Genomic DNA, 20,857 nt, shown 5'->3' with positions numbered 1-20,857 from the left:
TTGAAACTACATATTTTCAAAAAATATTGCGTGCTGCAGCTACTGGGCTAAACTGCACATTGAGTTAGGTCTTGATTTTGGATGCAATCACTAAGCTAGCAATTTGACATATAAAACTGCCTTGAAAGCCATATTAAATATAGCAGCCCAAAACCACAAGAAAGAAAACTTCTTATTTGTCTTTGTAGAAATTGTGGATTGTGCATTCTAGGGCAAATCCTGTAAAGCCTGACTTATGCCTCAGCTAGGCAAGATGCCCATTGTTCTCAAGTCATGTGCCTGAAATATTACTTACTGGGTAAGGCTGTGGCACAAATTATTTTGGATTTTATATGCAATAAAGCACTAAAAGCTGGAGGTGGTGGCAGCAAGCAATTTGCTCCAGAGTCAACAAATACCACATTAACCACAGTGGTATGCACGCTGATTGGGATTTGCTCCCACTTTCTCCACATTTGGAAAAGCAAGCTTGTTTTGTACACCTTTTTTTGCATGTTTGCGTAGGCCAGGGAAACAGAGATCTGGGTGAACTCCACCAAGCTTCAAGGAAAACAGTAAAAAATTATCAGGTAGAAGGCCAATTATTGTTTTCTGCTTTTTTTTTTTTTTTAATTCTGTTTTCTTTTTTTTTTCCATGTGAAACTTCTAAATTACAACAGATTGGATACGCTGCTCTGCTCACTGGCAGGTCAATGCCATGTCTATTGTTATGCAGTAAAACTGCAGAGCATTAGGCTTCACATATTGAGAGAATTATGTGCTTTCCCCCTGGTACATTTCCAGCAAGCGCTTTTATCTAAATATAATATACGTTGGAGGCAAATTTGACATTGTTTCGGTAGCAGAAGGGTTTTACCCTTCATGTTTGCAGCCCTGTGTTGGATTTATGCTGAGGTGCTCAGAGGCAATTTACCAGAGCTATGTGGCTGTGGTTGCAGAATCTGCTTTCATTTCATATTATGAAACAGATCATCAGTTTTAAGCCATGAGGAAAGGGAGGAAAAAAAAGAAAAAAGAAAAATAGGCTGGTGCATGAGTCATTCTGCCTTTGTGCAGAGAGATGCTGTGGTGGTACAGATGGATCTAACTGCGAGGCCCAGGTTTAGGGCTTGAGTCTAAAACCAAAGGGACTCTGCTGTTACGAGCAGGAAAAAGGAAAAGAGACAGGGCATTGGAAATCTTGGACATCTACAAAACTGAAATTTGCATTTTCAATGGGAACCAGTAATTTGAGAAGCCAGGGACTTTCCTGGAGGCTTCAGCAGCATCTCCGGCAAAGCAATCAAATCTCTGGATGGTTTTGGCATTAATTATTTGATAATCACCAAGGATTTTTGTTGTCCCTATGGAGTCCTTTTTCCTTGTGGTTTCTGCTTTGCATGTCACTTTTTATCCTTCATTCTTCAATGTGGATGGCTTGCACCCTGGATTTCAGAATCACACTGTTAGAGAGATGAATTTACCTACTCTTTCCTTACCAGTTAAAAAAATCTAAATGTCAAAAACATCAAAAAAAGAAACAAAAAAAAAAAAAGTCACAAACTGAAACTCTCAGAAGACCTTTTCTTTCCCATGCTTAACTGTTTTGTCATGTAAACAAAATAACAACCTCCCAGCCAACTCCTTAACCAAAGTAAATAATCCAAAGGTTTTGCTCAGCTGAAACAAAAAAACTGCTGTTAAAATGGCCAAAAGTTTTAGCCTTTTAGGTATTTTAGATCAAGGATTATGGTAGAAGAAATGCTTCTAAATGTATAGTAGGAAATTAAGGATGCCACGTCTGACAGAAAAAATGTTCTTCTGAAAACTTATTTGATAAGAAAAAACCAATAATCCTTGAAGTCTTTGGAGCTATGAAAAAGAAGAAAGTGTATTAGGAACACAGTATGAAAATTAAGTGAATATGAGAACATAATACACTGAAAGGTGCACCAGTGTCTGTTTTGGCCTAAGATCTGTGGGCATATCTGGGTAATTTGCCTGCTCAGAAGAACAGGCTGTGTACTTGTGTAGAATGGATGGATAAACAGAGTAAAAGTACTTCTGAGACAAAGATAAATTGTGGGCAAAATGAGAAACATGTAGTGTTTGTAAATGGAAGGCTGTACAGTTTAAGTCCTGCAGGTGCCACCATATAATCTAGTCTAACTTCCTATACATAAGTGTTAGTGGAATTTCACCAAGCTATCTACAATGAACCCAAAAATCAGTATTATTTTGTAGTATAACTTCCAAAAAGGCATCCATCTTAATGCAGAGATGCAAGAGATGGATGTTCCATCATTTCTTGTGTGTGTAATTATCCTCACTGTTCGAAACATGTACTTAATTTCCAGTTTTAATTTGTCTGGGTTTCATTCCCAGCAATTGGTTAATTTTATCCACTTGTCTCTCCTACATTCAATGTGGAAAAAAAATGGGGCATGTCAAATTGAGAAAAATGTGAAAAATATGGGTGTTAATAGCATCATTCATGCACAACATTGGACTGAGAACAGTGGTGGCATGTCTGCATGTCTCCACCATAATCTCCTGTTTTCACTCACTACATCTTTTTAAAGCATGAACATTTTGGACTGAAATTCTGCTCATTCCCCCATAAAAAAATGAATCTTCTTGAGCAGGTCTGAGCAGAATTCTGGCAGCTCTCACTGAATGATGGAGGGATGATTAGGAAAAACAGTTTTACCTACAACTGCCCCCCACCATTCAGCACATTTTTAGGTATGACTTGAATGAAATACAGCTGAGATCGACACGCAGAGCCTGAAAGAGAGAGGCACAGCCCTCTGTGGAAGCATGTGCCCTTGTTATGGTTTTATTTTTTATTTTGAGGTGAAGATTGATCAGTTGTTTATATTCAGGTTTTGAAGTGTGCCTATCACAACACAAAATAAGCAAACAATAAAAAGTCTAAAAACATATTTCATCATAAATAAAATGGGGCTGAATGTCAACAGTGGCACAAAGAGCACTCCCCAGTGGGTATTTTAACAAAGTCCATCCTCACCCCACCCATCCTTTCAGGAAGAGCCTGGGTAAATAGAATGACTTTCTAAGAGCACAGAAGGCCAACAAATTCAGCTTTTATGGGCTGAGTCTGGCAGTGAAATCTGTCATTGAGGACATTTTACTGACATCCTCCATCTGACATAAATTTGGAGCCACAAATCAGCAGATATCACCTCAGCTGCTGTGGTTTTACGTAATAAAGGGCAGAGGTCTTAGAGGTAGGTTAGGTAGCAAGCTGGAGGTGCAGTAGTTTGGTACAGGATGGATGATCTCATTTCTTGGGGTGGACCACAGGCAAAATCAATCTGTAATACATGTAAAAGCTCCAGGATAACAAAGCAGTGTGGGAAAGAGCTTGCTGAATAGGTGCAATTGTGTCTAATTGAGTGCCTGTTGTGAGCGCACTGCTGAGAAGGATGCAAGGTGTTTCTGCAGGCATAAAAACCAGACTGGCATTTGAGTGAACCATGGAGGAAAGAAAAGCCAGATATGAACTGCTTAAAAATCTTAAAGGCTTTTGTTCTGTTTGGAATTTTTTTCATGTATTTCTGACCCTTGAAATGGAGTCAGGGTTCAGATCCATAGCAGTTCTTTCTCCCTGCCTCCTCTAGAATGGAGTAGTGGGATCCAGGTCAAATTAGGCAGGTTTTTTTCTACTCCCGTGAAAAATGAAAAAAATAATTTAGGTTCATCAGGTTTATTTTTGACTCTCTGAAGGCAGATTGTGCTACAAATTATAAGGTTTCTCTTTAATCAGAATGCACACTCTTTAGAATGGGGACCAGATTTTGCCCAATCTTCATAAATTGCCTAATGTAGGAGCCCATGAGCTTGATCAGGAAATTTCAGTGCTGTCATAATTCAGAAAATAATAATAATGTACTAGTACTGGGCAAGGAACTCCAAACCCAAAGTGCCTTAGATAATGCTCGGGCTGATTTGAGGTTTCAAGTGGAAACCAGCTAAAGCTGGATTGTATGAAATGGTTTTGAGCCCCATGATCATCCCAGCTATTACCAAGTTTCTTGCTGGGTTATAACCTTACATAAATTCAGTGTTTGGTGTAAAATGCAGAGTGCTGTATTTCTCTGGAAAAGGCCTGAAGCAGATGGCCACATCTCCTGTGTTCCCAACCCAGCAGATTTATTTTTCACTCAAAGTGCCCCCCGCCTTCAATCTGAGGGCAGCATTTTTAGACTTACTCAGATACTAATGAGATTTGTTGTTGAGTTCTTCAGGTCTGGGATTTCAGTCCTTGAGAGCTGCACTTGATGTTCCTTGTGGGTCCCTTCCAGCTCAGAATATTCTGTGATCTGAATATTCCACAAGGGAGTGTTATCAGCAGGCTTGGCACACCTCTTGGAGATCATGCTGTGCTGTGGTCTCACTGCCTGAGACAGCTGGAACAGCTGCTTGTGGAGAGATACTTGCCTGCAAAGCCACAAATGGATATAAGTTCAGTTTAATTGAGTTGCTGGGTGTGTGCGGGGCAGCAAGGCTGCTCTCCAAGGGTGGAGAAACCGCACAGGCCAGCGCGGACCATCAGAATTCCATCTGTCTGATAAAGAGAGCTGAAATCTTGGAGACATACTTTTCATTATTTATTTACTATTGCTGAAGGATGTCAAAAGATGTAGGCAATTGGAAGATAAGCTTTGGAGAGCTCCAAAATTGATTTTCCTTGTGGTGGTTGCTGCAGAGATCTGTTGAAGTGGGAGAATGAGGGTCACCCCTTACACCCAATTGTGTTAACACAACTGGGAGGAAAACAAGGAACACATCTCCTAAAAAAACCCTGCAATTAGTTGTTCCTTATGAGTGTTTCCTGGTTACTGAGCAGATTTCATGATTGCTGGTGAACAGAGATGAATACTTAAGGTGATTCTCATTAATGGAATACCTGGTGTACTTGCTCGCTGTAGGAAACTGCTGTGATATGTAGCAAGGCAATGGATGTCTTTAGAATCATAATAAGAGAAATTTTCAGCTTTCTTAACAGATGATCTATGTGATAAGTGTCCAAGGACAGGAAGTACATATCTGTTTAATAGATAAGATTTTGTGGGAATTTTTGCTTAGGGTATTCTTTTTGTTTCCTTTTTTAGTTTGCTGAGCCACTGGTGGTTTAAAAAAGGCATTTTAAAGAGGCTTTTGGAAGCAGTTGTTCTCCTTGCTGTGTAGGGGTGCTCTGTGTGGGTACAGAGAGTGGAGTAAACTTCTTCATCTTTGTGTGGTCTCACTGCAAAGACAAATCCTGAGCTGTAGATACTGGGTGTTGACTCAGTTGTGGCCATTGTCCAGCTGCTCCAGGCTGGGAGCAGTGTGTCCTCTCCTGTGCCCTTACAGCTGGAGTTGAGAGTGGAAAAGATCATAGGCTTCTTGCAGCCAGAACATCTTACTAATGAAGGGGGTGTCTGGTCAGTTTGATATTGCAGTTTTATTCCAGTCTTCTTCTTTTGGAAATTAAAGACTCCATTGATTTGTTATTGTACTAATATCCTTTCTGTTCTAGACCTAAATGAAACGTTGATACCTCTTCAAGTTGCTTGCAAATGGCAGGAATTGCTTTTCCTTGCCTTCCCTGCATCACACCTTTAGTGCTTTTAATTCAGCTCCTTCCTTTGTTCCTCATCCCCCTCTGTGTTCCCTCATGGCCATGCTGCTCATGGTTTGCTCTCTCTTTGAGAAGAGTTGTTTCTATAAAGAAAAACCTCTTAAAGCAAAGCATGAAAGTAGCAAATTAAACTCTTTGGTGCACTGAGGATGAAAATGCTGTTCTAGGTCTGGCAAGTGGCTCAGCCATGTTTTGCACTTTGAATTCTTAAAGCAAAATTGGAGTTACTGTGTCCGGGCTGAACCTATACTTTGACCCTTCTTTCAGCAATGGAGAAAAGTAGTACCAGAACATGGTAATGGGAGAGGTTTGGCCCCAAAGAGTCTGATTGATGGCTAAATCAAAATTTAGTTGCTTTTAATGTTTAAATGTTTGCAAAACTAATATTATCTGTACTTGGTTTTAGTAAGTGCAGAACTCTGGCTTTTTTTATGTTCATGGCTGCGCTGCTAACTTAAATACGTGACTATGTAAAGACGGGAGGCTTCTTAACCATGATGTGTCAGACCTCTGCCAGAAGCAAAGTAAATGAATGTCCTGACTGGGTCTGACACATGTTAGCTTCCTAATTCACTTTCCCTGCTCCAAAAGATAAGAGGAATGCAGGCCTCTCCCTTTATCTCCCACAGTAATAACCTCAGCAAAGATTTGAATGGGACACAGGATTATTAGGATTTTAAGGTCTTGCTTTCCTTTTCAAGCAGGATGAAACTGAATGTAATCATCTGTTGGGGCAGATGAATACAATGGGTTCTCAGCTGTAGGCTTTCATCACAGCAGAGATCTTGTGTGATTTGGCCTGGCAGGGCTCCGGGCTCACAAACATTTTGTGGGTGTCAGATGTTTGGCACTCAGAACCAAACACTGCTGTCATACTTGTGTCTCTCTGCTTTCTAGTCTTTAAAATGTAGAATTCTGTCGCTGTTTTCAGCATGTGATGTTTAGAGGAGACTAATGAAAAGCTGCTTTGCTGAGTCCAGTTTCAGTTACGTGGGCTTGATCAAGTCTGCTCAAATCCTGTGAGTGCTCCAACAGGATCATGGTGCAGGCTAGGAGAATGTTTGCTCAGCTACAGAGCTCAGCTTTTATGGATTTGGTGTTTTCTAGGAGCCAGTGTGGTGTGGCTGCTGCTTTCACAGGGACTATTTTCTCAAGCTCTCTTCTGAGAAAGAAAAGAAAACCAGGCTTAGAAATGGTGTATCTCAATTTCACAGCATATTTTCACAACAGCACATGGAGCAGCCACTGTAGCCATGCCTTCTGTGCTCTAGAAAACTGCTTTTTGTGACTTTTTTCAGTGTCCAATGTGCCATAGCACCAATGTTTCCCTGTTGCAGGCTGTCCTACCAGAGGAACGATGATGATGATGAAGAAGCTGCCAGGGAACGGCGCCGGCGGGCTCGGCAGGAGAGGCTGAGGCAAAAGGAGGAAGGAGATCTCTCAGGAGAAGCAACAGAGAAATCTGAGGTCAATGCCCAGAACAGGTAAATGTCTGATGTTGTTTACTGGCAAGCCAATGGTAGTTTTTGTTCAGAGTAAAGAAGGGCCTGGAAGAGGTTTGCTGTGGTGCTTGAGTTTGAAGTGCTGGGTTTGGCCATCCTTAAAGTGAGGAAGGACCTCGCACAGTGAGGATCAGCCTGGCTGTGTCTGCGTGGTAGGGTGGGAGCATCCCACATCTGGCTCATGGCACATATCCAGGTGTCCTCAAGGCTGTCTGTGGGGTAATTCAGCCAGCGCTCATGGAGGCTCTCAGCTTCTCTCAGGCGTGGGTGCATCTGGCCTCACAAAACACCACAGCTCTGGTTCTGCTCACAGGGGTCATGGCACCATGGGGGCACCCAGTCCTCAAGCTGTGGCTGCAACACTCCTGCAAGGTGCTGAGTGTGAGCCCCAGCGCTCACCTGGCATTGTCAGTGTCAGGCAGGTATAAAGAGCAGGAAAGCTCATGGAAGGAGGTGACACTTGAAATCGTGGAATCATCCATGTGGGAAGAGGCCTTTAGGATCATCAAGTCCAACCATCAACCCAGCCACTGCTGGCCCCTAAACCATTGCACCATATCACTGCTATCACCACCCACATGTCACAAAGCTGAGTGGGCTCCCTGTCTGTCCAGAGCTGGCCTTCCTGTCCGTCCATCATTTGTTTAGTTTCACATAAACAATAATATAAACAATATACCCAGATTTCCAATGGCCATAACGCAACTGATAGAAAAAAACGCCCAAATTGTGATGGCTAGTGCTACTAAATCCTGAGTGCAAGAAGCAATTTATTTAAGGCAAGGAGAATGGATATAGATAGTAAAACAGCAGCTAAATTTTGAAGTGTGTAACCTGTTGAGTTTTCCACCTGTGGAATGACGATACAAGCTTTTTTCCTAGAAAGAGTGAAGCGCATATGTTGTTAGACTTTTTGTGGGTTGTGTTTTTTGATGCAAGCCTGTCCCTTTCGCCCAGCGTGGCAGGAGAGGAAAGCAAGCGCTCCTTGGACGATGAAGCCGCGTTGCTGGAGAGGCTGGCGAGGCGGGAGGAGAGGCGCCAGAAGCGCCTGCAGGAGGCCCTGGAACGGCAGAAGGAATTGGACCCCACGATCACAGACGGGAGCTTGTCAGCGCCCAGCAGGAGAGAAGTGAACAACGTGGAAGAAAACGCGACCACGGGGAAAGAGGAGACTGAAACAGTTACCAAATCCTACCAGAGGAACAACTGGAGGCAAGAGGGGGAAGAAGAGGGGAAAAAAGAAGAAAAAGACAAGGAGGAGGAGAAACCCAAGGAGGAGGAAAATCAGGTAGATGTGACAGCAGAAAAACCCACTGATAAAGAAGAGGCAGTAACTGTAAATGCAGAGGAACACAAAGCAGAGAACAATACAAATGCTGTGCCAGAGGGGACGCAAAGTGTAGCTGATGCTGCAGATAAAGAGAAGCTCAGGGATGAGGAAAAGGCTGAGCAAGAAAGGAAGGAAGCAGAAGAAAGGGAGAGGTTAAAAGCAGAGGAGGAAAAGAGGGCAGCTGAGGAAAAACAGAGAGCAGAGGAGGAAAAGAGGGCAGCTGAGGAAAAACAGAGAGCAGAGGAAGAAAAGAGGGCAGCTGAGGAGAGGGCAAAGGCAGAAGAGGAGAGGAGGGCAGCTGAGGAAAGGGAGAGGGCTAAAGCTGAAGAGGAGAGGAGGGCAGCTGAGGAAAAACAGAAAGCAGAGGAGGAAAGGAGGGCAGCTGAGGAAAGGGCAAAGGCAGAAGAGGAAAAGAGGGCAGCTGAGGAAAAGGCTAAGCTAGAGGCAGAGAAATTAAAGGAAAAACAAAAGATGGAAGAACAGAAAATAGAAGAAGAAAAACGTCAAGCAGCTGCCTTAAAAAAACAGGTACAGTAAGCATTTTGCACCAAAATAAGACACCTGTGGTTTGTGTGAAATGTAATGCAAGAACAGATTGAATTGGAATTTCCTCACAGATCTAGTCCTGTATGAAGTTACTAACACTTGTGCTGTTGCTCTCTATTTTTAAAAATAAATCTCCTCCTGCTTACCAATAATTCAGTGCACAACAGGCCTGACCTCAGCCCCTCATTCAGAGAAAACCTTGCATGTTCAGACCTCTGCATGTGCTTTTGCTGCCTTTTTTTTTTCCCCTCAGCTGCTATAAAAACTGGCCTAATGCAGTAACCCATGAGGTGGAGGCAGACACATCTTGGCAGAAAGTATTATGAGCACCTGTAGAAGTGTGTGAGGAATTCTGTGCGCTAAATGCAATCACAAGAAAGGGCTCTGTATTGGGACACGTGAGCATGATGCCACACCAGGGAGAAAGGCCCAAAGGGGGGAAATTGGGAGGATTTGGAGAGGGTGGAGGGGGCACAGCTGCACACAGAGGTGTGGGCACAGCAGCACTTGATGGAGTGGTGGCTGCACACTGGATTGGTACGTGAACACAGCGTGGAGAAACAAAAAATGCAAACAGGTGCGATGGTTTTTTGTTAAAAAAATAAATAAATTATTGAAAACCCAAAAACAAAGGAGGAAGAAAAAGTGGAAGCTAAAAAGGAAAAGCTGCCAGAAGAGAAGCCCCAAGCTACCTCCGTACAAGATCAGGTAACTCATAAAGCACTGATGTACATGTGATAGGGAAACTAGAGATAGGAAAACAAATAAGGCACCTATAAGTGAATGTTGATTCTTCAGCAAAGTACTTAAGCTTGTGCTCCACTTCAAGAACATGGGTAATCCTGCTGAAATAAATAGGGATGAAGCTCCTTAAGTGCTTAAAATTAAGTAAATTCTTAAGTAGTTTGTTCTTTTGGGGCTTTAGGACCAATTCCTGTTTGTCTTAAAACAAATATTTCAGGAAACTCAGTTCAGTCAACAACACAAGTATGGTTTTCCCTCTGGGGATGAATTTTTCAGGACAGTATCAACTAATCATCCTTCTCTAGTTTCCTCTCACTTTACTGTGAACTTTTTCCCCTATGAACAAAACCTACTCTAATAATCATCATCATCATGATAATTAATAATAATCATCATAATGATAATAATCTGGGCCCTTTGGCCAGCAGACTGCCTTAACTAATAATTCCCCTGCAAGCTGCAACACCCCATGATTTAAACTGTGCATATCCAAGATTCTTCTTTTGTTTTGAAGAGAAAAATCCACCAAAATTACTGCATTGCATTTCCACTGTAGACACAGGAGCTGGTGCCATGGTGTTTTACTGTATGGTAAGTAAATAAGATTTGGGGACCATTTGCTCTTCAGGGTGCAGCTGGACACAGGGAGCCATGCTCAGTGCTGTGCAGTGGTTTTGGGTCAGTGCAGCAGATCTCAAACCAGTCCCTGATCCTGGTTAGGGGACACTGCTCAGAGCCTTGGAAATTTGGACCCATTTGGGTTCAGACAGGTCTGTGTGGCTTAAAGGGAGCCACAGCACAGATTTCTGTCTATCCAGTAGATTGGGACCATTGAGGGTTGTGGAGGGTCCACTGCAGGGTCCTTAGCAGATGAGTTTGGAACATGCTCAGCTCACCCTCAGAGAGCAGCGTAAATAGCTGCACAAAAAAAGGGATGGATTATATTAAGACAGAATAAATTTCCACTATTCACTTTTGCACGCAGTCTTTGAATATCACAAGTAAATACAAAGAGGAGCCTGTAGCTGACCACAGAGTTTGATTTGTGGGAACTCGAGACACAGTTGTCCTGCTTGTTCTTTTGGAGAACTTGGCCAGCTCTCCCTGGAGCTCTCATCATGCTTTCAAACCCTACCCACTGGGTGGATTATTCCAGGAAATTGGCAAGACTTATAAAAGTTGCTTGTGATTTTTAGTGTTTCCATCTTTGGCTGCTGAAGCTGAGAAAACTTAATAGAATCCCACTTCTAGTTCAGTGCTTAATACCCATCCTGAGCATTCAAAATGTCTTGAAAATCTCAGTTGTTGCTTCTTTACCTGTGAACAAAATTGATGACCAGGCAAGATCAGGCTCCCATCTCTACTTTCCCCCCTCTTTCCAGGACACACAAATTCAGTGAGGTCTCTTTCTGAATGTGCATGCAGCTGAGAGAATGCCAGTATTCCATGAACAAGACTCTGGGGGAACAGAATGTATCTGCATAATCAGGTTTTGCTTTTGCTTTGGACCTCAGAGTTCAGGTTTTTTGATTAATTTGGCAAGAAAAAATTTGTCTCTTTTTCTGAACTTCTGCGCAGTTTTTCGTTCTTGAAAGTGACCTGAGAAGCTCACAAGACCAAGCTTTCTCATGATGTGAGACTCCTGGTATTTCCTGCTTCCAGTTTGGCCAGACATGCTGCAGCAGTTGCTTTTCTCATGGTGTTTGGGGGTGGCAGCTGACTCCACAGGGGAGCCCCAGAGCCAGATGCCCACAGCTTTTAGCTCCCCAAATAACTGAGTTTATGTGGGGAATCAGGTCTGCCAGATGGGCCCCAGCCTCAGTAACTGATTTGCTTCAGTCTGAAGGTGTTCAAACTCAAGATTCAGAAATCTCAGCTCTCAAATAATAGCATAAAAATTGAACAGAAAAGAGGCAGTATGGAAAAATATAAAAATATAAATATAAAGTTGGAAATTTGTTAACCATGCCTTTGGTAATGTTCTAGCTTGATATCAAGATTTGTGAGATTTATCACGTGAGCTATTTCAGTTCAGGTAATATCACCTGTCTGCTCCAAGTGGAGTCCTTTCTGAATTCAGCTGAAGCTAGATTAGTCTGTAATTAGGCAGTGAGACAAAGTAAATAATTTATTTTGTTGCCTGCCTTTGGAATGAGATACAAAGGATGCTGCTTCTTTGCTAATCAATCGCTGCTTTGGTATTAAAATTACTAGGAGAAGGATTGAGCCCAAAAGATGTGAAATGTTTCTGTAATATCTTGTTTTACCATCTTTTTTGAATGAAGAGACCAAGCTGTGTTAATGGTTTTCTCAAATGCAGACACATTGTCATAAATCATACTGGCCTCTGAAATGCTATTTCCTAACCTATTAATTTTTAAGCTATATTGTTTTAATATTAGTTTTCTCAGAGATTTCAATTAAGATGTAAGAGATACAACCCTCCCCAGTGGACCTGAATCATAAGGCAGCTGGAAGTGTTGGCTTTTTAAATAAGACTTAGGAAGGTCTTGATGAAAATCTCAGCAAAAGGAAATCTTATGCTCCTAAAACCCCAGGACAGACATCCTGGCACGAGGAATCTTGCACCAGTCAGCACAGACAGTTTCAGCATCACCCTGAGTGGGGCTGAAGGGCTGGGAGATTGCTGCTGTGAAGGTGATCACCCATTTGAGTTGGGAAGGCCCAGAAGATGATCCTGCTGTCTGGTGGCATTCAGCAGGATAAATGAACAGCCCTGCTTGCCCCAGCCCAGCAGGACCATTCCTTGAGGCCCTCTCTTGCAGCATCATGGCCAAAGAATGCACGGCCAAAGAATGGAAGCTGAGCTCCCCTCCTGTCCCTCAGGGAGCTGCCAGACCTTATTGGAAGGATAGCATGGGAAAATCTGCTCTCAGAGCAGAGCAAATGCCTCTGATGGCTGTGCCCAGCAGCAGCAAATTTGCTGAAGTGGTTTAAGCTTCCTGTGCTCACTTTTTAACATGTTCTGCCATGGTGGCATCCACTGCTCGGCTTCTCTGAGCAGCAAACTGGCCTCAGGTAGAGTCAGGCTCTGACTCTGGGGCTTCACTCTGCACCAGCCTTAGGAGGATCTTGGCTTTGAAGGCTCTGAACTCATCCTTTGTAGGTAAAGATTTTGCTTCTCCAAGAGTTGAGATGGATGGATGGATGGATGTTCTTCCTCTTTGATGAGGAAGAACAGAAATTTCTTTTGATTTGGGGTGTGAAGCTGTATTCTAATTTTTCATTTCAAGGTACATGTTAAGACACCTTTAGGAGCAGCTGTGTTGCAGACAGGAAAGTTACAGAAGTTCTTTATCTTTCTAGTTAGCAAATGGGATTGCAACAGGCTTCCAAAGTGTTTATTTTCTAAAGGTTTCCATTTGAATTCTACACAGAAGGTATTTCTACTTCCTTCAGCACAGAGCTGGAGAAAGCAAATAAATACTTTGGAGGTAAATGTTTCATCTGCTGTTGAAAGTTGGTTTTGGCTGGTAGTCTTAACTAAGAGAGAATATTTCTACCTGAGGATGCATAACTTAAATCAGTTCACTTTCTCCTTTACCAGCATCTAGCCATGACTCAGCATGCTGGGGTCAGGCCATCTGTGGTATTCATAAATACTTCAAGCTCATAACTCTAAAGAAATACTGGAGAATTAAATTTATGCAAAAAATGTTCTTGATTACTACTAAGAATCATAAGACAAAACTTTTTTAAGGATAAAGGGAATTTTTGCTCATGTTTTCCAGAGCATTTCATTCTTCACAGATTTAAATATTTATGTTTGATAATGCTACCCATGACCAACCAGGACTGTGCTTTTTGTCAGAGTAAGTTTTGCTCTGATATAAAGATGATTTTGTGTTTTGGCCATTTTTCTTACAGTAATGAAGTTTCCCTCTGCTGTGACACTGAAAAGAGCATAAACTTTGTCAAACAAGCTTGACATTTGTTAGAGGTTATGTGTTATTTTTATTGCACCAATGCCCTAAAACTGGTACTAAAAATGTGTTGGCAAGTCCCAGAGAGTTTGCAACCTGCAGTCTTAAGAAGCAAGAGGTGAATGATGCTGCAGTGGGAGGAAGAGTTGGGGGTGCAGTTGCAGAGTGAAGTAGTGTGGTGGCATGATCCTATGGCCACAGCCAACTTTGACTTTATTTTTCAAAAATATTATTAGAAGACCGATAATATTATTTTCAAGATGTTTGGACCTGGAATTCAGGTCAGGACAGCAAAGAGAGAGTTGATCACAGTTTAGAGCTTTGCAGACTACTTCTGCCCTACAGCACATAAACACTTTGAAGACAGATCACAATCTTGCCGAGAAATTTGTATTTCTCAGCTGTTATTTAGAATGCCTCATTCTGACTTTTTTTTCCCTTTTTTGGTGTGTCTTGTGTTTTGTTCTGTGATTTGTGCTGTGTTCTGCACAGGATGACAAAGGTAAAGCCCCCAAAGAGGAAATGAAAAGTGTCTGGGATCGCAAGAAGGGTGCTCCTGAACAGAAGGCGCAGAACGGGGAACGGGAGCCCCCTGCCTCCAAACTGAAACCCACTGAGAATGCTTTTGGGTGAGTGCCACGGGACAACTGGGCTTGCTGGTGCTACAGGGGCCATCTCTGGGGCTCTGAGTGGAGGAACTGGGCTGGCACCATCAGCAGTGGCTCAGGTGTTCGCTGGGTTCTGCAGTTTCTGAGCTGTCCCCACTCTGCTGCAGGAACAAAATGAAGCTCTGCAAGCAGATGGAAATGGCTTTCCTCCCCCAGCAGAGACAAGAGTCTTGGTTCTGTTCTGCTGGAGCTTTGCTTCCTTATTTCTAATATCTACACAGAGGCCAATAGTGACAAAACCCTAGATTTTGTGTTCTCCAATTTTTCTAGTCCGATCTCAACTTTTACTGTAGTAACCTATTTCCAATTACCCACCTATCTTTAATTAGCAGAATAAAGCACAATCCAGTTGTGCTTTGTGTGCTTTCTCAAATGTCCAAGAGAGAAGCTCTTTCTCTCTTAATTTCAAGGCAAACATTGAAATTAATGACTTCTCTAGAAAAGTGTTTTTCCAGTTAGGTAAAACCTCTCCTAGCCAAAATAATATTTTTTCTTTTTTTTTTTCCCCCCTTCCTTTTTATAATCTGTGTCACAGTTTGATTCTTTTTAAAGGAAATATTTGGCTCATGGTTATATCAGGAAATTCAAAGAAGGTAACAATTTTCTAGTGAAAATTTAATTTAAAAAGATCCTGCCTGCTAAAAGCATGGGATAGATGAAATAGAAATGAAGTTCTTCCTTTCAGCAGGAAACCAGGAATGAGTAGGTTAGAAATCAAAATTTTTCTCCTTCTGCATCTCTCTTCCTCTTTTACATTGACACAGGCAAGGGAAAGGTTAAGCTCTTCAGGCACTTTGAGAAATCTGAGCATGGCAGATGGGATTTGCTATTGTATCTCAGCATTCCCCTCGTGATTCTGCCGGGAAAAACAAACTTTCTCAAAATAAAATGCAGCTCAAAAGACCCTGGAGACACCCTGACCTCAGGCCAAAAGACAGGCAGTGATGGAGATGGAACAGCAGGAAATTGGCCTTGCTCAAAACTTGGGTCACATCATCAATAACGACAATGATTTTCTAAAAATATTTTTGATGTGTTTTCATTTGCTTTATTTCCTGTGGGAGCGAAGCATTAGTGGCAAAATGTAGATTTGAGTTTCCACTCCTTTTTTTTTTGTTTGGGTTTTTTTTTTTTTGTTTTGTTTTGTTTTTTGTTCTTCTGTTTCATGAAGTTGTGAAGAAGGCTGTTCAATGACCTTTTATCAGCTGAGTAGAAGATTGGGGTTGGCAGCATCAGCAGAGGTGCCAATGTTTGTTGGGTTGTTGGGTATGAATTAGGGCTATTTTATAATGAAATGCCCCCACAGAGTTGGGCTTTGTCTGGAACTGTCCAGACAAAGGAGCGGGGATGGGGTAGGGAGCCACCAACCAGGTACAGGAGAGGAGGTCAGGGGTAGAGGGCATCCTTTGAATCTGCCAATCCCTTGATGCCCTTCTGGAATTCCAGGACCGACAGTGGGGAGAAAGGAGAGGTGATTGATACACCTGGGAGGGAATCTTCAGGGAGGGACCCGAGGTTCTAGAGTAAAGCCTGAAATCACAACATGGCCCCATTGCCTTCCCAGGCGCTCTGGCGCGAAGGGCGCCGCGGAGGAGGCGAAGCCGGGCGCGGAGGCCCTGAAGAGGTTGGAGGATCAGCGGCGCCGCCGGGGCGAGAGTGAGAGCGAGGAGCTGGAGAAGCTGAAGGAGAAGCAGCAGGAGGCGGCGGCAGAGCTGGGCGAGCTGAAGAAAAAGCGGGAGGAGCGCCGGAAAGTTCTGGAGGAAGAGGAGCAGAAGAAGAAGCAGGAGGAGGCTGAGAGGAAAATCAGAGAGGAGGTGAGTGTGAAGTACGGAGTGTTGCACTTGGGTTTATTCCATTATTACTTGTGGTGTTTTTATATACTTGTGGTATTTTTAGGGTGCCCTGTGGCAGGAAGGAAATGATGGATCTGACTCCATGTTCTTAGAAGGCTAATTGATGATGTTACTGTATTATATTAAAGAATGTTATACTAAATTATACTAAAGAATAGAGAAAGGATACTTACAGAAGGCTTAACAAGATACTAAGGAAAAACTCATGACTCACTAGAGCCTCGACACAGCTGGACCATGATTGGTCATTAAGTCAAAACAATTCACATGAAGGTAATCAAACAATGGCCAGTTGGCAAGCACTATTTAAACCACATTCCAAATCAACAAAACACAAACAAAGCAAATGAAATAATAATTATTTTCATTTTTCTCTAAGATTATTTGGCTTCCCAGGAGAAAAAATCCTAGCAAAGGGATTTTTCAGAAAATACGATAGTAACAATTACTATTTTACTTCCACTTTCCTTGCATTAGTCAACAGCTCTCTTCAGCATTGTCTAGTGAAGACCTGAGGTAAAACATGCAGCATCCAGGTGATGCAGTGCTGGATTTTTCCCCAGCCAGCTCCCGGCTCCATGCCAAGAGTGGGCTGTTCCCAGAAAGCAGCACAGTCTGGGATACAGCTGTGGGGCTTTATCTCTGCAGCACAAAGTGATAATCCTCAAGAGCAGGAGCAAGGACAAGAGAGAGGTCTTTAGTATGGTTTCCAAAAGGATTTATCCTATGAAAGCGTCAGGGACCAGAGGCACAGAACACAGGTGTGGAGGGGTTTTTAAATGGGGGCTGTTCAAGGGAAGGGGATAAATCAGCTGATAATTGGAGATTCCTGGGGAGGGGTGAAAGATAGGGTTCACAAAAGCTTCTTCCAATGAGGGAAGGGCCACATGGACCCCACATGGACATGGAGGGGATGTTGGGTCACATGGACTAATGGGAGGTCTCACTTTAGGGGTTTTCTGACGGGGAATTCCAAGCAGGGCATTGGCACCAGGTAGGATTGACAGGGAACTCAGGGTAGATTGACAATGGAGTGATGGGGGGGGTATAATTTGGACCAAAACATTAACTTAGGCAATAACAGAACATACCATTAGGGGTAAAAACACACCACAGCACCCAGGGTATGAAAAAATGTTCTAATTCTAGCCTTAGGACAGGCAGGGCTCTAAAATCTGCTTTTATGAGTCAGGATTTCCTCAGAGATAGCTGCAAATTTCTTATCTTCTTGGGGATTCAGAATCTTGGGCCAGTGCTATAGCCACAGATTTTTTTTTTTTTTTTTGTGCATTATACACATTGAATTACAAAGTGCATGTCAAAATTTATCTGCTGCAGATGGGTTGGAATGCTAATGTTATATATAGTTACAATGGGCTAGATCTCATTAGGGAGATATTCTTGTCTATTTAAATATTGAGTATCCAACACATCTGTTTTCTTGTACTTCCTCTGCCAAGGGACTCTACAAATAGGATTTCCAAGTCTCTGGTGCATCATTTAGGAATCCTAGTTGTTTGGAAAACAAATGGTAAATGAATAATACTGATAGTATCTGGCAGCTGAATGCCAGTTCCTTTAATGTACTGAGCTCTTTGCAGCAGAACTCAGCAGATGCCAAGATTGCACAATGCCCCAAGATTGCACAGACCCCACTGACCAGTGCTCACACTGGTGTTGCTTTGAGGGCTTCTGGTTTGACTTGTGGCTCATGAAGCAAAACTCATCTCTGGAGGGAGATCTGCAAGCATTTAATCTTGGGTTTCTTGGCCACATACTGATTTTTTCATGTTAAATATTAACCTTGGCACAATGAGTGTCGGAGTAGAGGGACACTAGAACAATACCAATATGACACATGAGAACACAGAGAAACTGAGCTTGAGCCTTTTTCTCTGTTTAAGTGGAACTCTATGGCAGTAAATTTGGTGACTTTACTGTGAGGAGCCACTAGAGCAGCACACTCTAATTGTCTTCCTGGCATGGATTGGCATTAACACCTTTATAAATTTCAGACAGATCACTGAACTTTTTCAACTGGCATAAAAACCTGTATTTAGAAATATCTGGTAAATGTTTGCAGGGCTGCACAGCCCTGTGATGGCGACGTAGATTCTGAAAGAACGAGTAACCATTTGTATTTTTCAAGGAGGAAAAGAGGAGGATGAAGGAAGAAATTGAAAAAAGAAGGGCTGAAGCTGCTGAGAAGCGCCAAAAGATGCCAGAAGATGGTGTGTCTGAAGACAAGAAGCCATTTAAATGTTTGAGTCCTAAAGGTTCATCTCTCAAGGTAACCTTCCCATTAGCATCTATACAGGACATAAAAAACATCAAAAGCAACATTGAAATACTTGTAATCAAACCCAGGAAAATGCTTTGATAGACTTAACCTGAAACCTCTATCTGAAAGACTTTAACTCATTGGGATGATTGAAAATTAGAGTTCCTGCTTAGAAATAGAGAGTAGACTGGCAGCTGTCTCTTCTTGATGAAGAATCTCCAAAAAGGACCCTCACCTCCAAGAGAAAATGATTTTTGAAACTTAGAACAGTAATACTGTGTTGTTTTAAATTTATTATAGGAGTGCTTTGTGAACTGGAGTAGAATCACAGAATCATTTAGGTTGGAACAGATCTCCTAAGAGCATTAAGTCACAAATGTTCTCTCCCTCCTTCCACATGCACAGTTACTGCCTTGCTTGCCAGATTGCTTTGTCCTTAAGCATATTCATCCTAATCATCAGTAATTGTAACTGACCTGCATGGGAATTCTAGCTTATGTCTAATCCCCCTAAAAATAACATCTAGAAGTACTGGGCTGGATTTCATTTTCTTACATAACAAAGAATTACAAACCTCACCCTTCTGTTGCTGCAGGATTTCTAAATGGTCTTTTGTGGCCTATATTATATTAGAAGTGTGATAAATCAATTAAATGGTCTTTCAGCATGGAAGAGGAATCCTGGCCCCACTGAAATTATTGGGAGTATTGTTTTGGAATTCAGTCCAGTTGCTTTCTCAGCTCAATCTCAAACTGCAGATCTATTAATGTTTTCAAAGTTCTTTTCCTTTTTGCATTTTGTGTCATTAGTCATTTAAAAACCCAAAACATTTGTCAAAAAGGCTATTTAGTGGGAAATAGGAGAGAAAAGAACCAGGTAGGAGCTCATTGAACCATGAATTTGATCTCCCTGAGATTAAAACTGTAACTATTGAGTGAAAAATTGCATTTGGGCAAAATTAGCTTTAGCTACACTTTGATCCAATCTGGAAATTTGGGTCCAGTTCTAGCAAATACTGAGTCCAAATATTTTTGAACATTTGAACCTGAAATACTGGGACAGAATGCACTTAGTTATAAACAAAGATTGCAAAGCTTCATGACTTATTGTGATTAGTTAAACCTGGTCTTGCCATTTTCGTTGCTAAAGATGATGTCCATAACAGACACTGTAAATGTACAGCTTCTTCCCAGCCCTCCTGGGAGGGCTTCCTTTTCTTCTGTTTATTGAGATGCCTTTTATGACATACATTTGGAGCTTTAATTCACAGAAGGCTCAGAATGGAGGAAATTGTACTTGAAAACACAAAGTAAAAAGGATATAGATCCTAGTTTTGGGGAAAGTGTGAAAAAACGTGGGACTTGGCAGGAGGCTGAAAGCTTTCAGATACCTTTTGTACTCATGCTACAGTATTCTAAGTATATTTTCAGAGGAATGTTGACGTTTTTTAAATGTTGTTAGGCTGCAAGGTACATTTTTTATTTATGCTGGGTTTCGTTACTTGTTAGGTACAAGTTGTTTGCTACAAAACCTGATATATTGAGCTCTACACATTTTTTCCTTTCTCTGTTTCTCTCTCTGAGAAATTGGCGATACTCTGCATATTCCAGCCCAGTGTCTGTGGGTGGCCAGTGTAGATGTGTAATGTTGTAAAAGTTCACACCCCAAACTGTTTCTTGGAATCCTGTGGTCAAGAGCTGCGGGGAGAGTAATCTGAGTTTATTAACCTGATGTGAAACTTGATGTCAAAATCCAGTTATGAGAAGAAAGTCTGTTTTATTACCTTTAATTTGGATTTAATTTGGACTGACTTCCCAGGCTGGTCTCAGCTGGTTGGCATGCAGCTCTCTCACTGTCTGCTCTGCACTGCCCAACTTATCTCTTGATTTGTAAAGCATCTGGCACAGGTTTTGTCCTGTGATGAATGTATCAGCTCAGATCTGCCATGAGTCATGTGAGAATCCCAAATGCACAGGGGTGGGTGGGCGGTTGGAATTAAGACCGAAAAAAGGGAGGCTCTGTGTAAAAATAATGCATGATACATGTGCACATTCTGACTCCTCCTGGGTAACAATCTGGCAAAGCACCTTTTTTACTCCTTCCCTGTCCTTGCTGATGTGATAAGCTTTTGGGAAGAAGAAGTTCATAGGAGTGGTGGGTATGAGGGAGCAGGGTGTGCTGATTGCCAAGGGAACTACAAGAGCAAAGGGAAGAAGGGAGCAACAGTGTGGAATATTGCCATCCCATGGGTGCTGCATCTGCCCACCAGGCAGGCCATGGGCTGGCTTGGCTTGCAGACCCAGAACTGAGAGACAAAGATGTGCAGCTCCTCCCCATGTATGACACAGCTCATGGATGCCCAA

The 20,857-nt window shown here is 42.3% G+C and overlaps 1 protein-coding gene across 7 annotated transcripts in view; it reads left to right on the top strand.

Moving 5' to 3' along the window:
* The window catches only part of CALD1 (caldesmon 1), a 162,698-nt gene that overhangs the window by 129,596 nt on the left and 12,245 nt on the right, over positions 1-20,857 (top strand). For 6 of the 7 annotated variants that reach the window (XM_063153789.1, XM_063153785.1, XM_063153786.1 and 3 more), the window contains 6 exons: positions 6,964-7,110; positions 8,086-8,986; positions 9,638-9,712; positions 14,185-14,321; positions 15,925-16,174; positions 18,363-18,503. In XM_063153789.1, the coding sequence (XP_063009859.1) occupies positions 6,964-7,110; positions 8,086-8,986; positions 9,638-9,712; positions 14,185-14,321; positions 15,925-16,174; positions 18,363-18,503 (1,651 nt within the window). The remainder of the gene's footprint in view (positions 1-6,963; positions 7,111-8,085; positions 8,987-9,637; positions 9,713-14,184; positions 14,322-15,924; positions 16,175-18,362; positions 18,504-20,857) is intronic. The other variant, XM_063153792.1, reaches the window with a different exon arrangement.

This window comes from Melospiza melodia, chromosome 4 (genome assembly GCF_035770615.1).
Source record: "Melospiza melodia melodia isolate bMelMel2 chromosome 4, bMelMel2.pri, whole genome shotgun sequence".
NCBI lineage: Eukaryota > Metazoa > Chordata > Aves > Passeriformes > Passerellidae > Melospiza > Melospiza melodia.
This window is presented reverse-complemented; position numbering and strand designations above follow the sequence as displayed.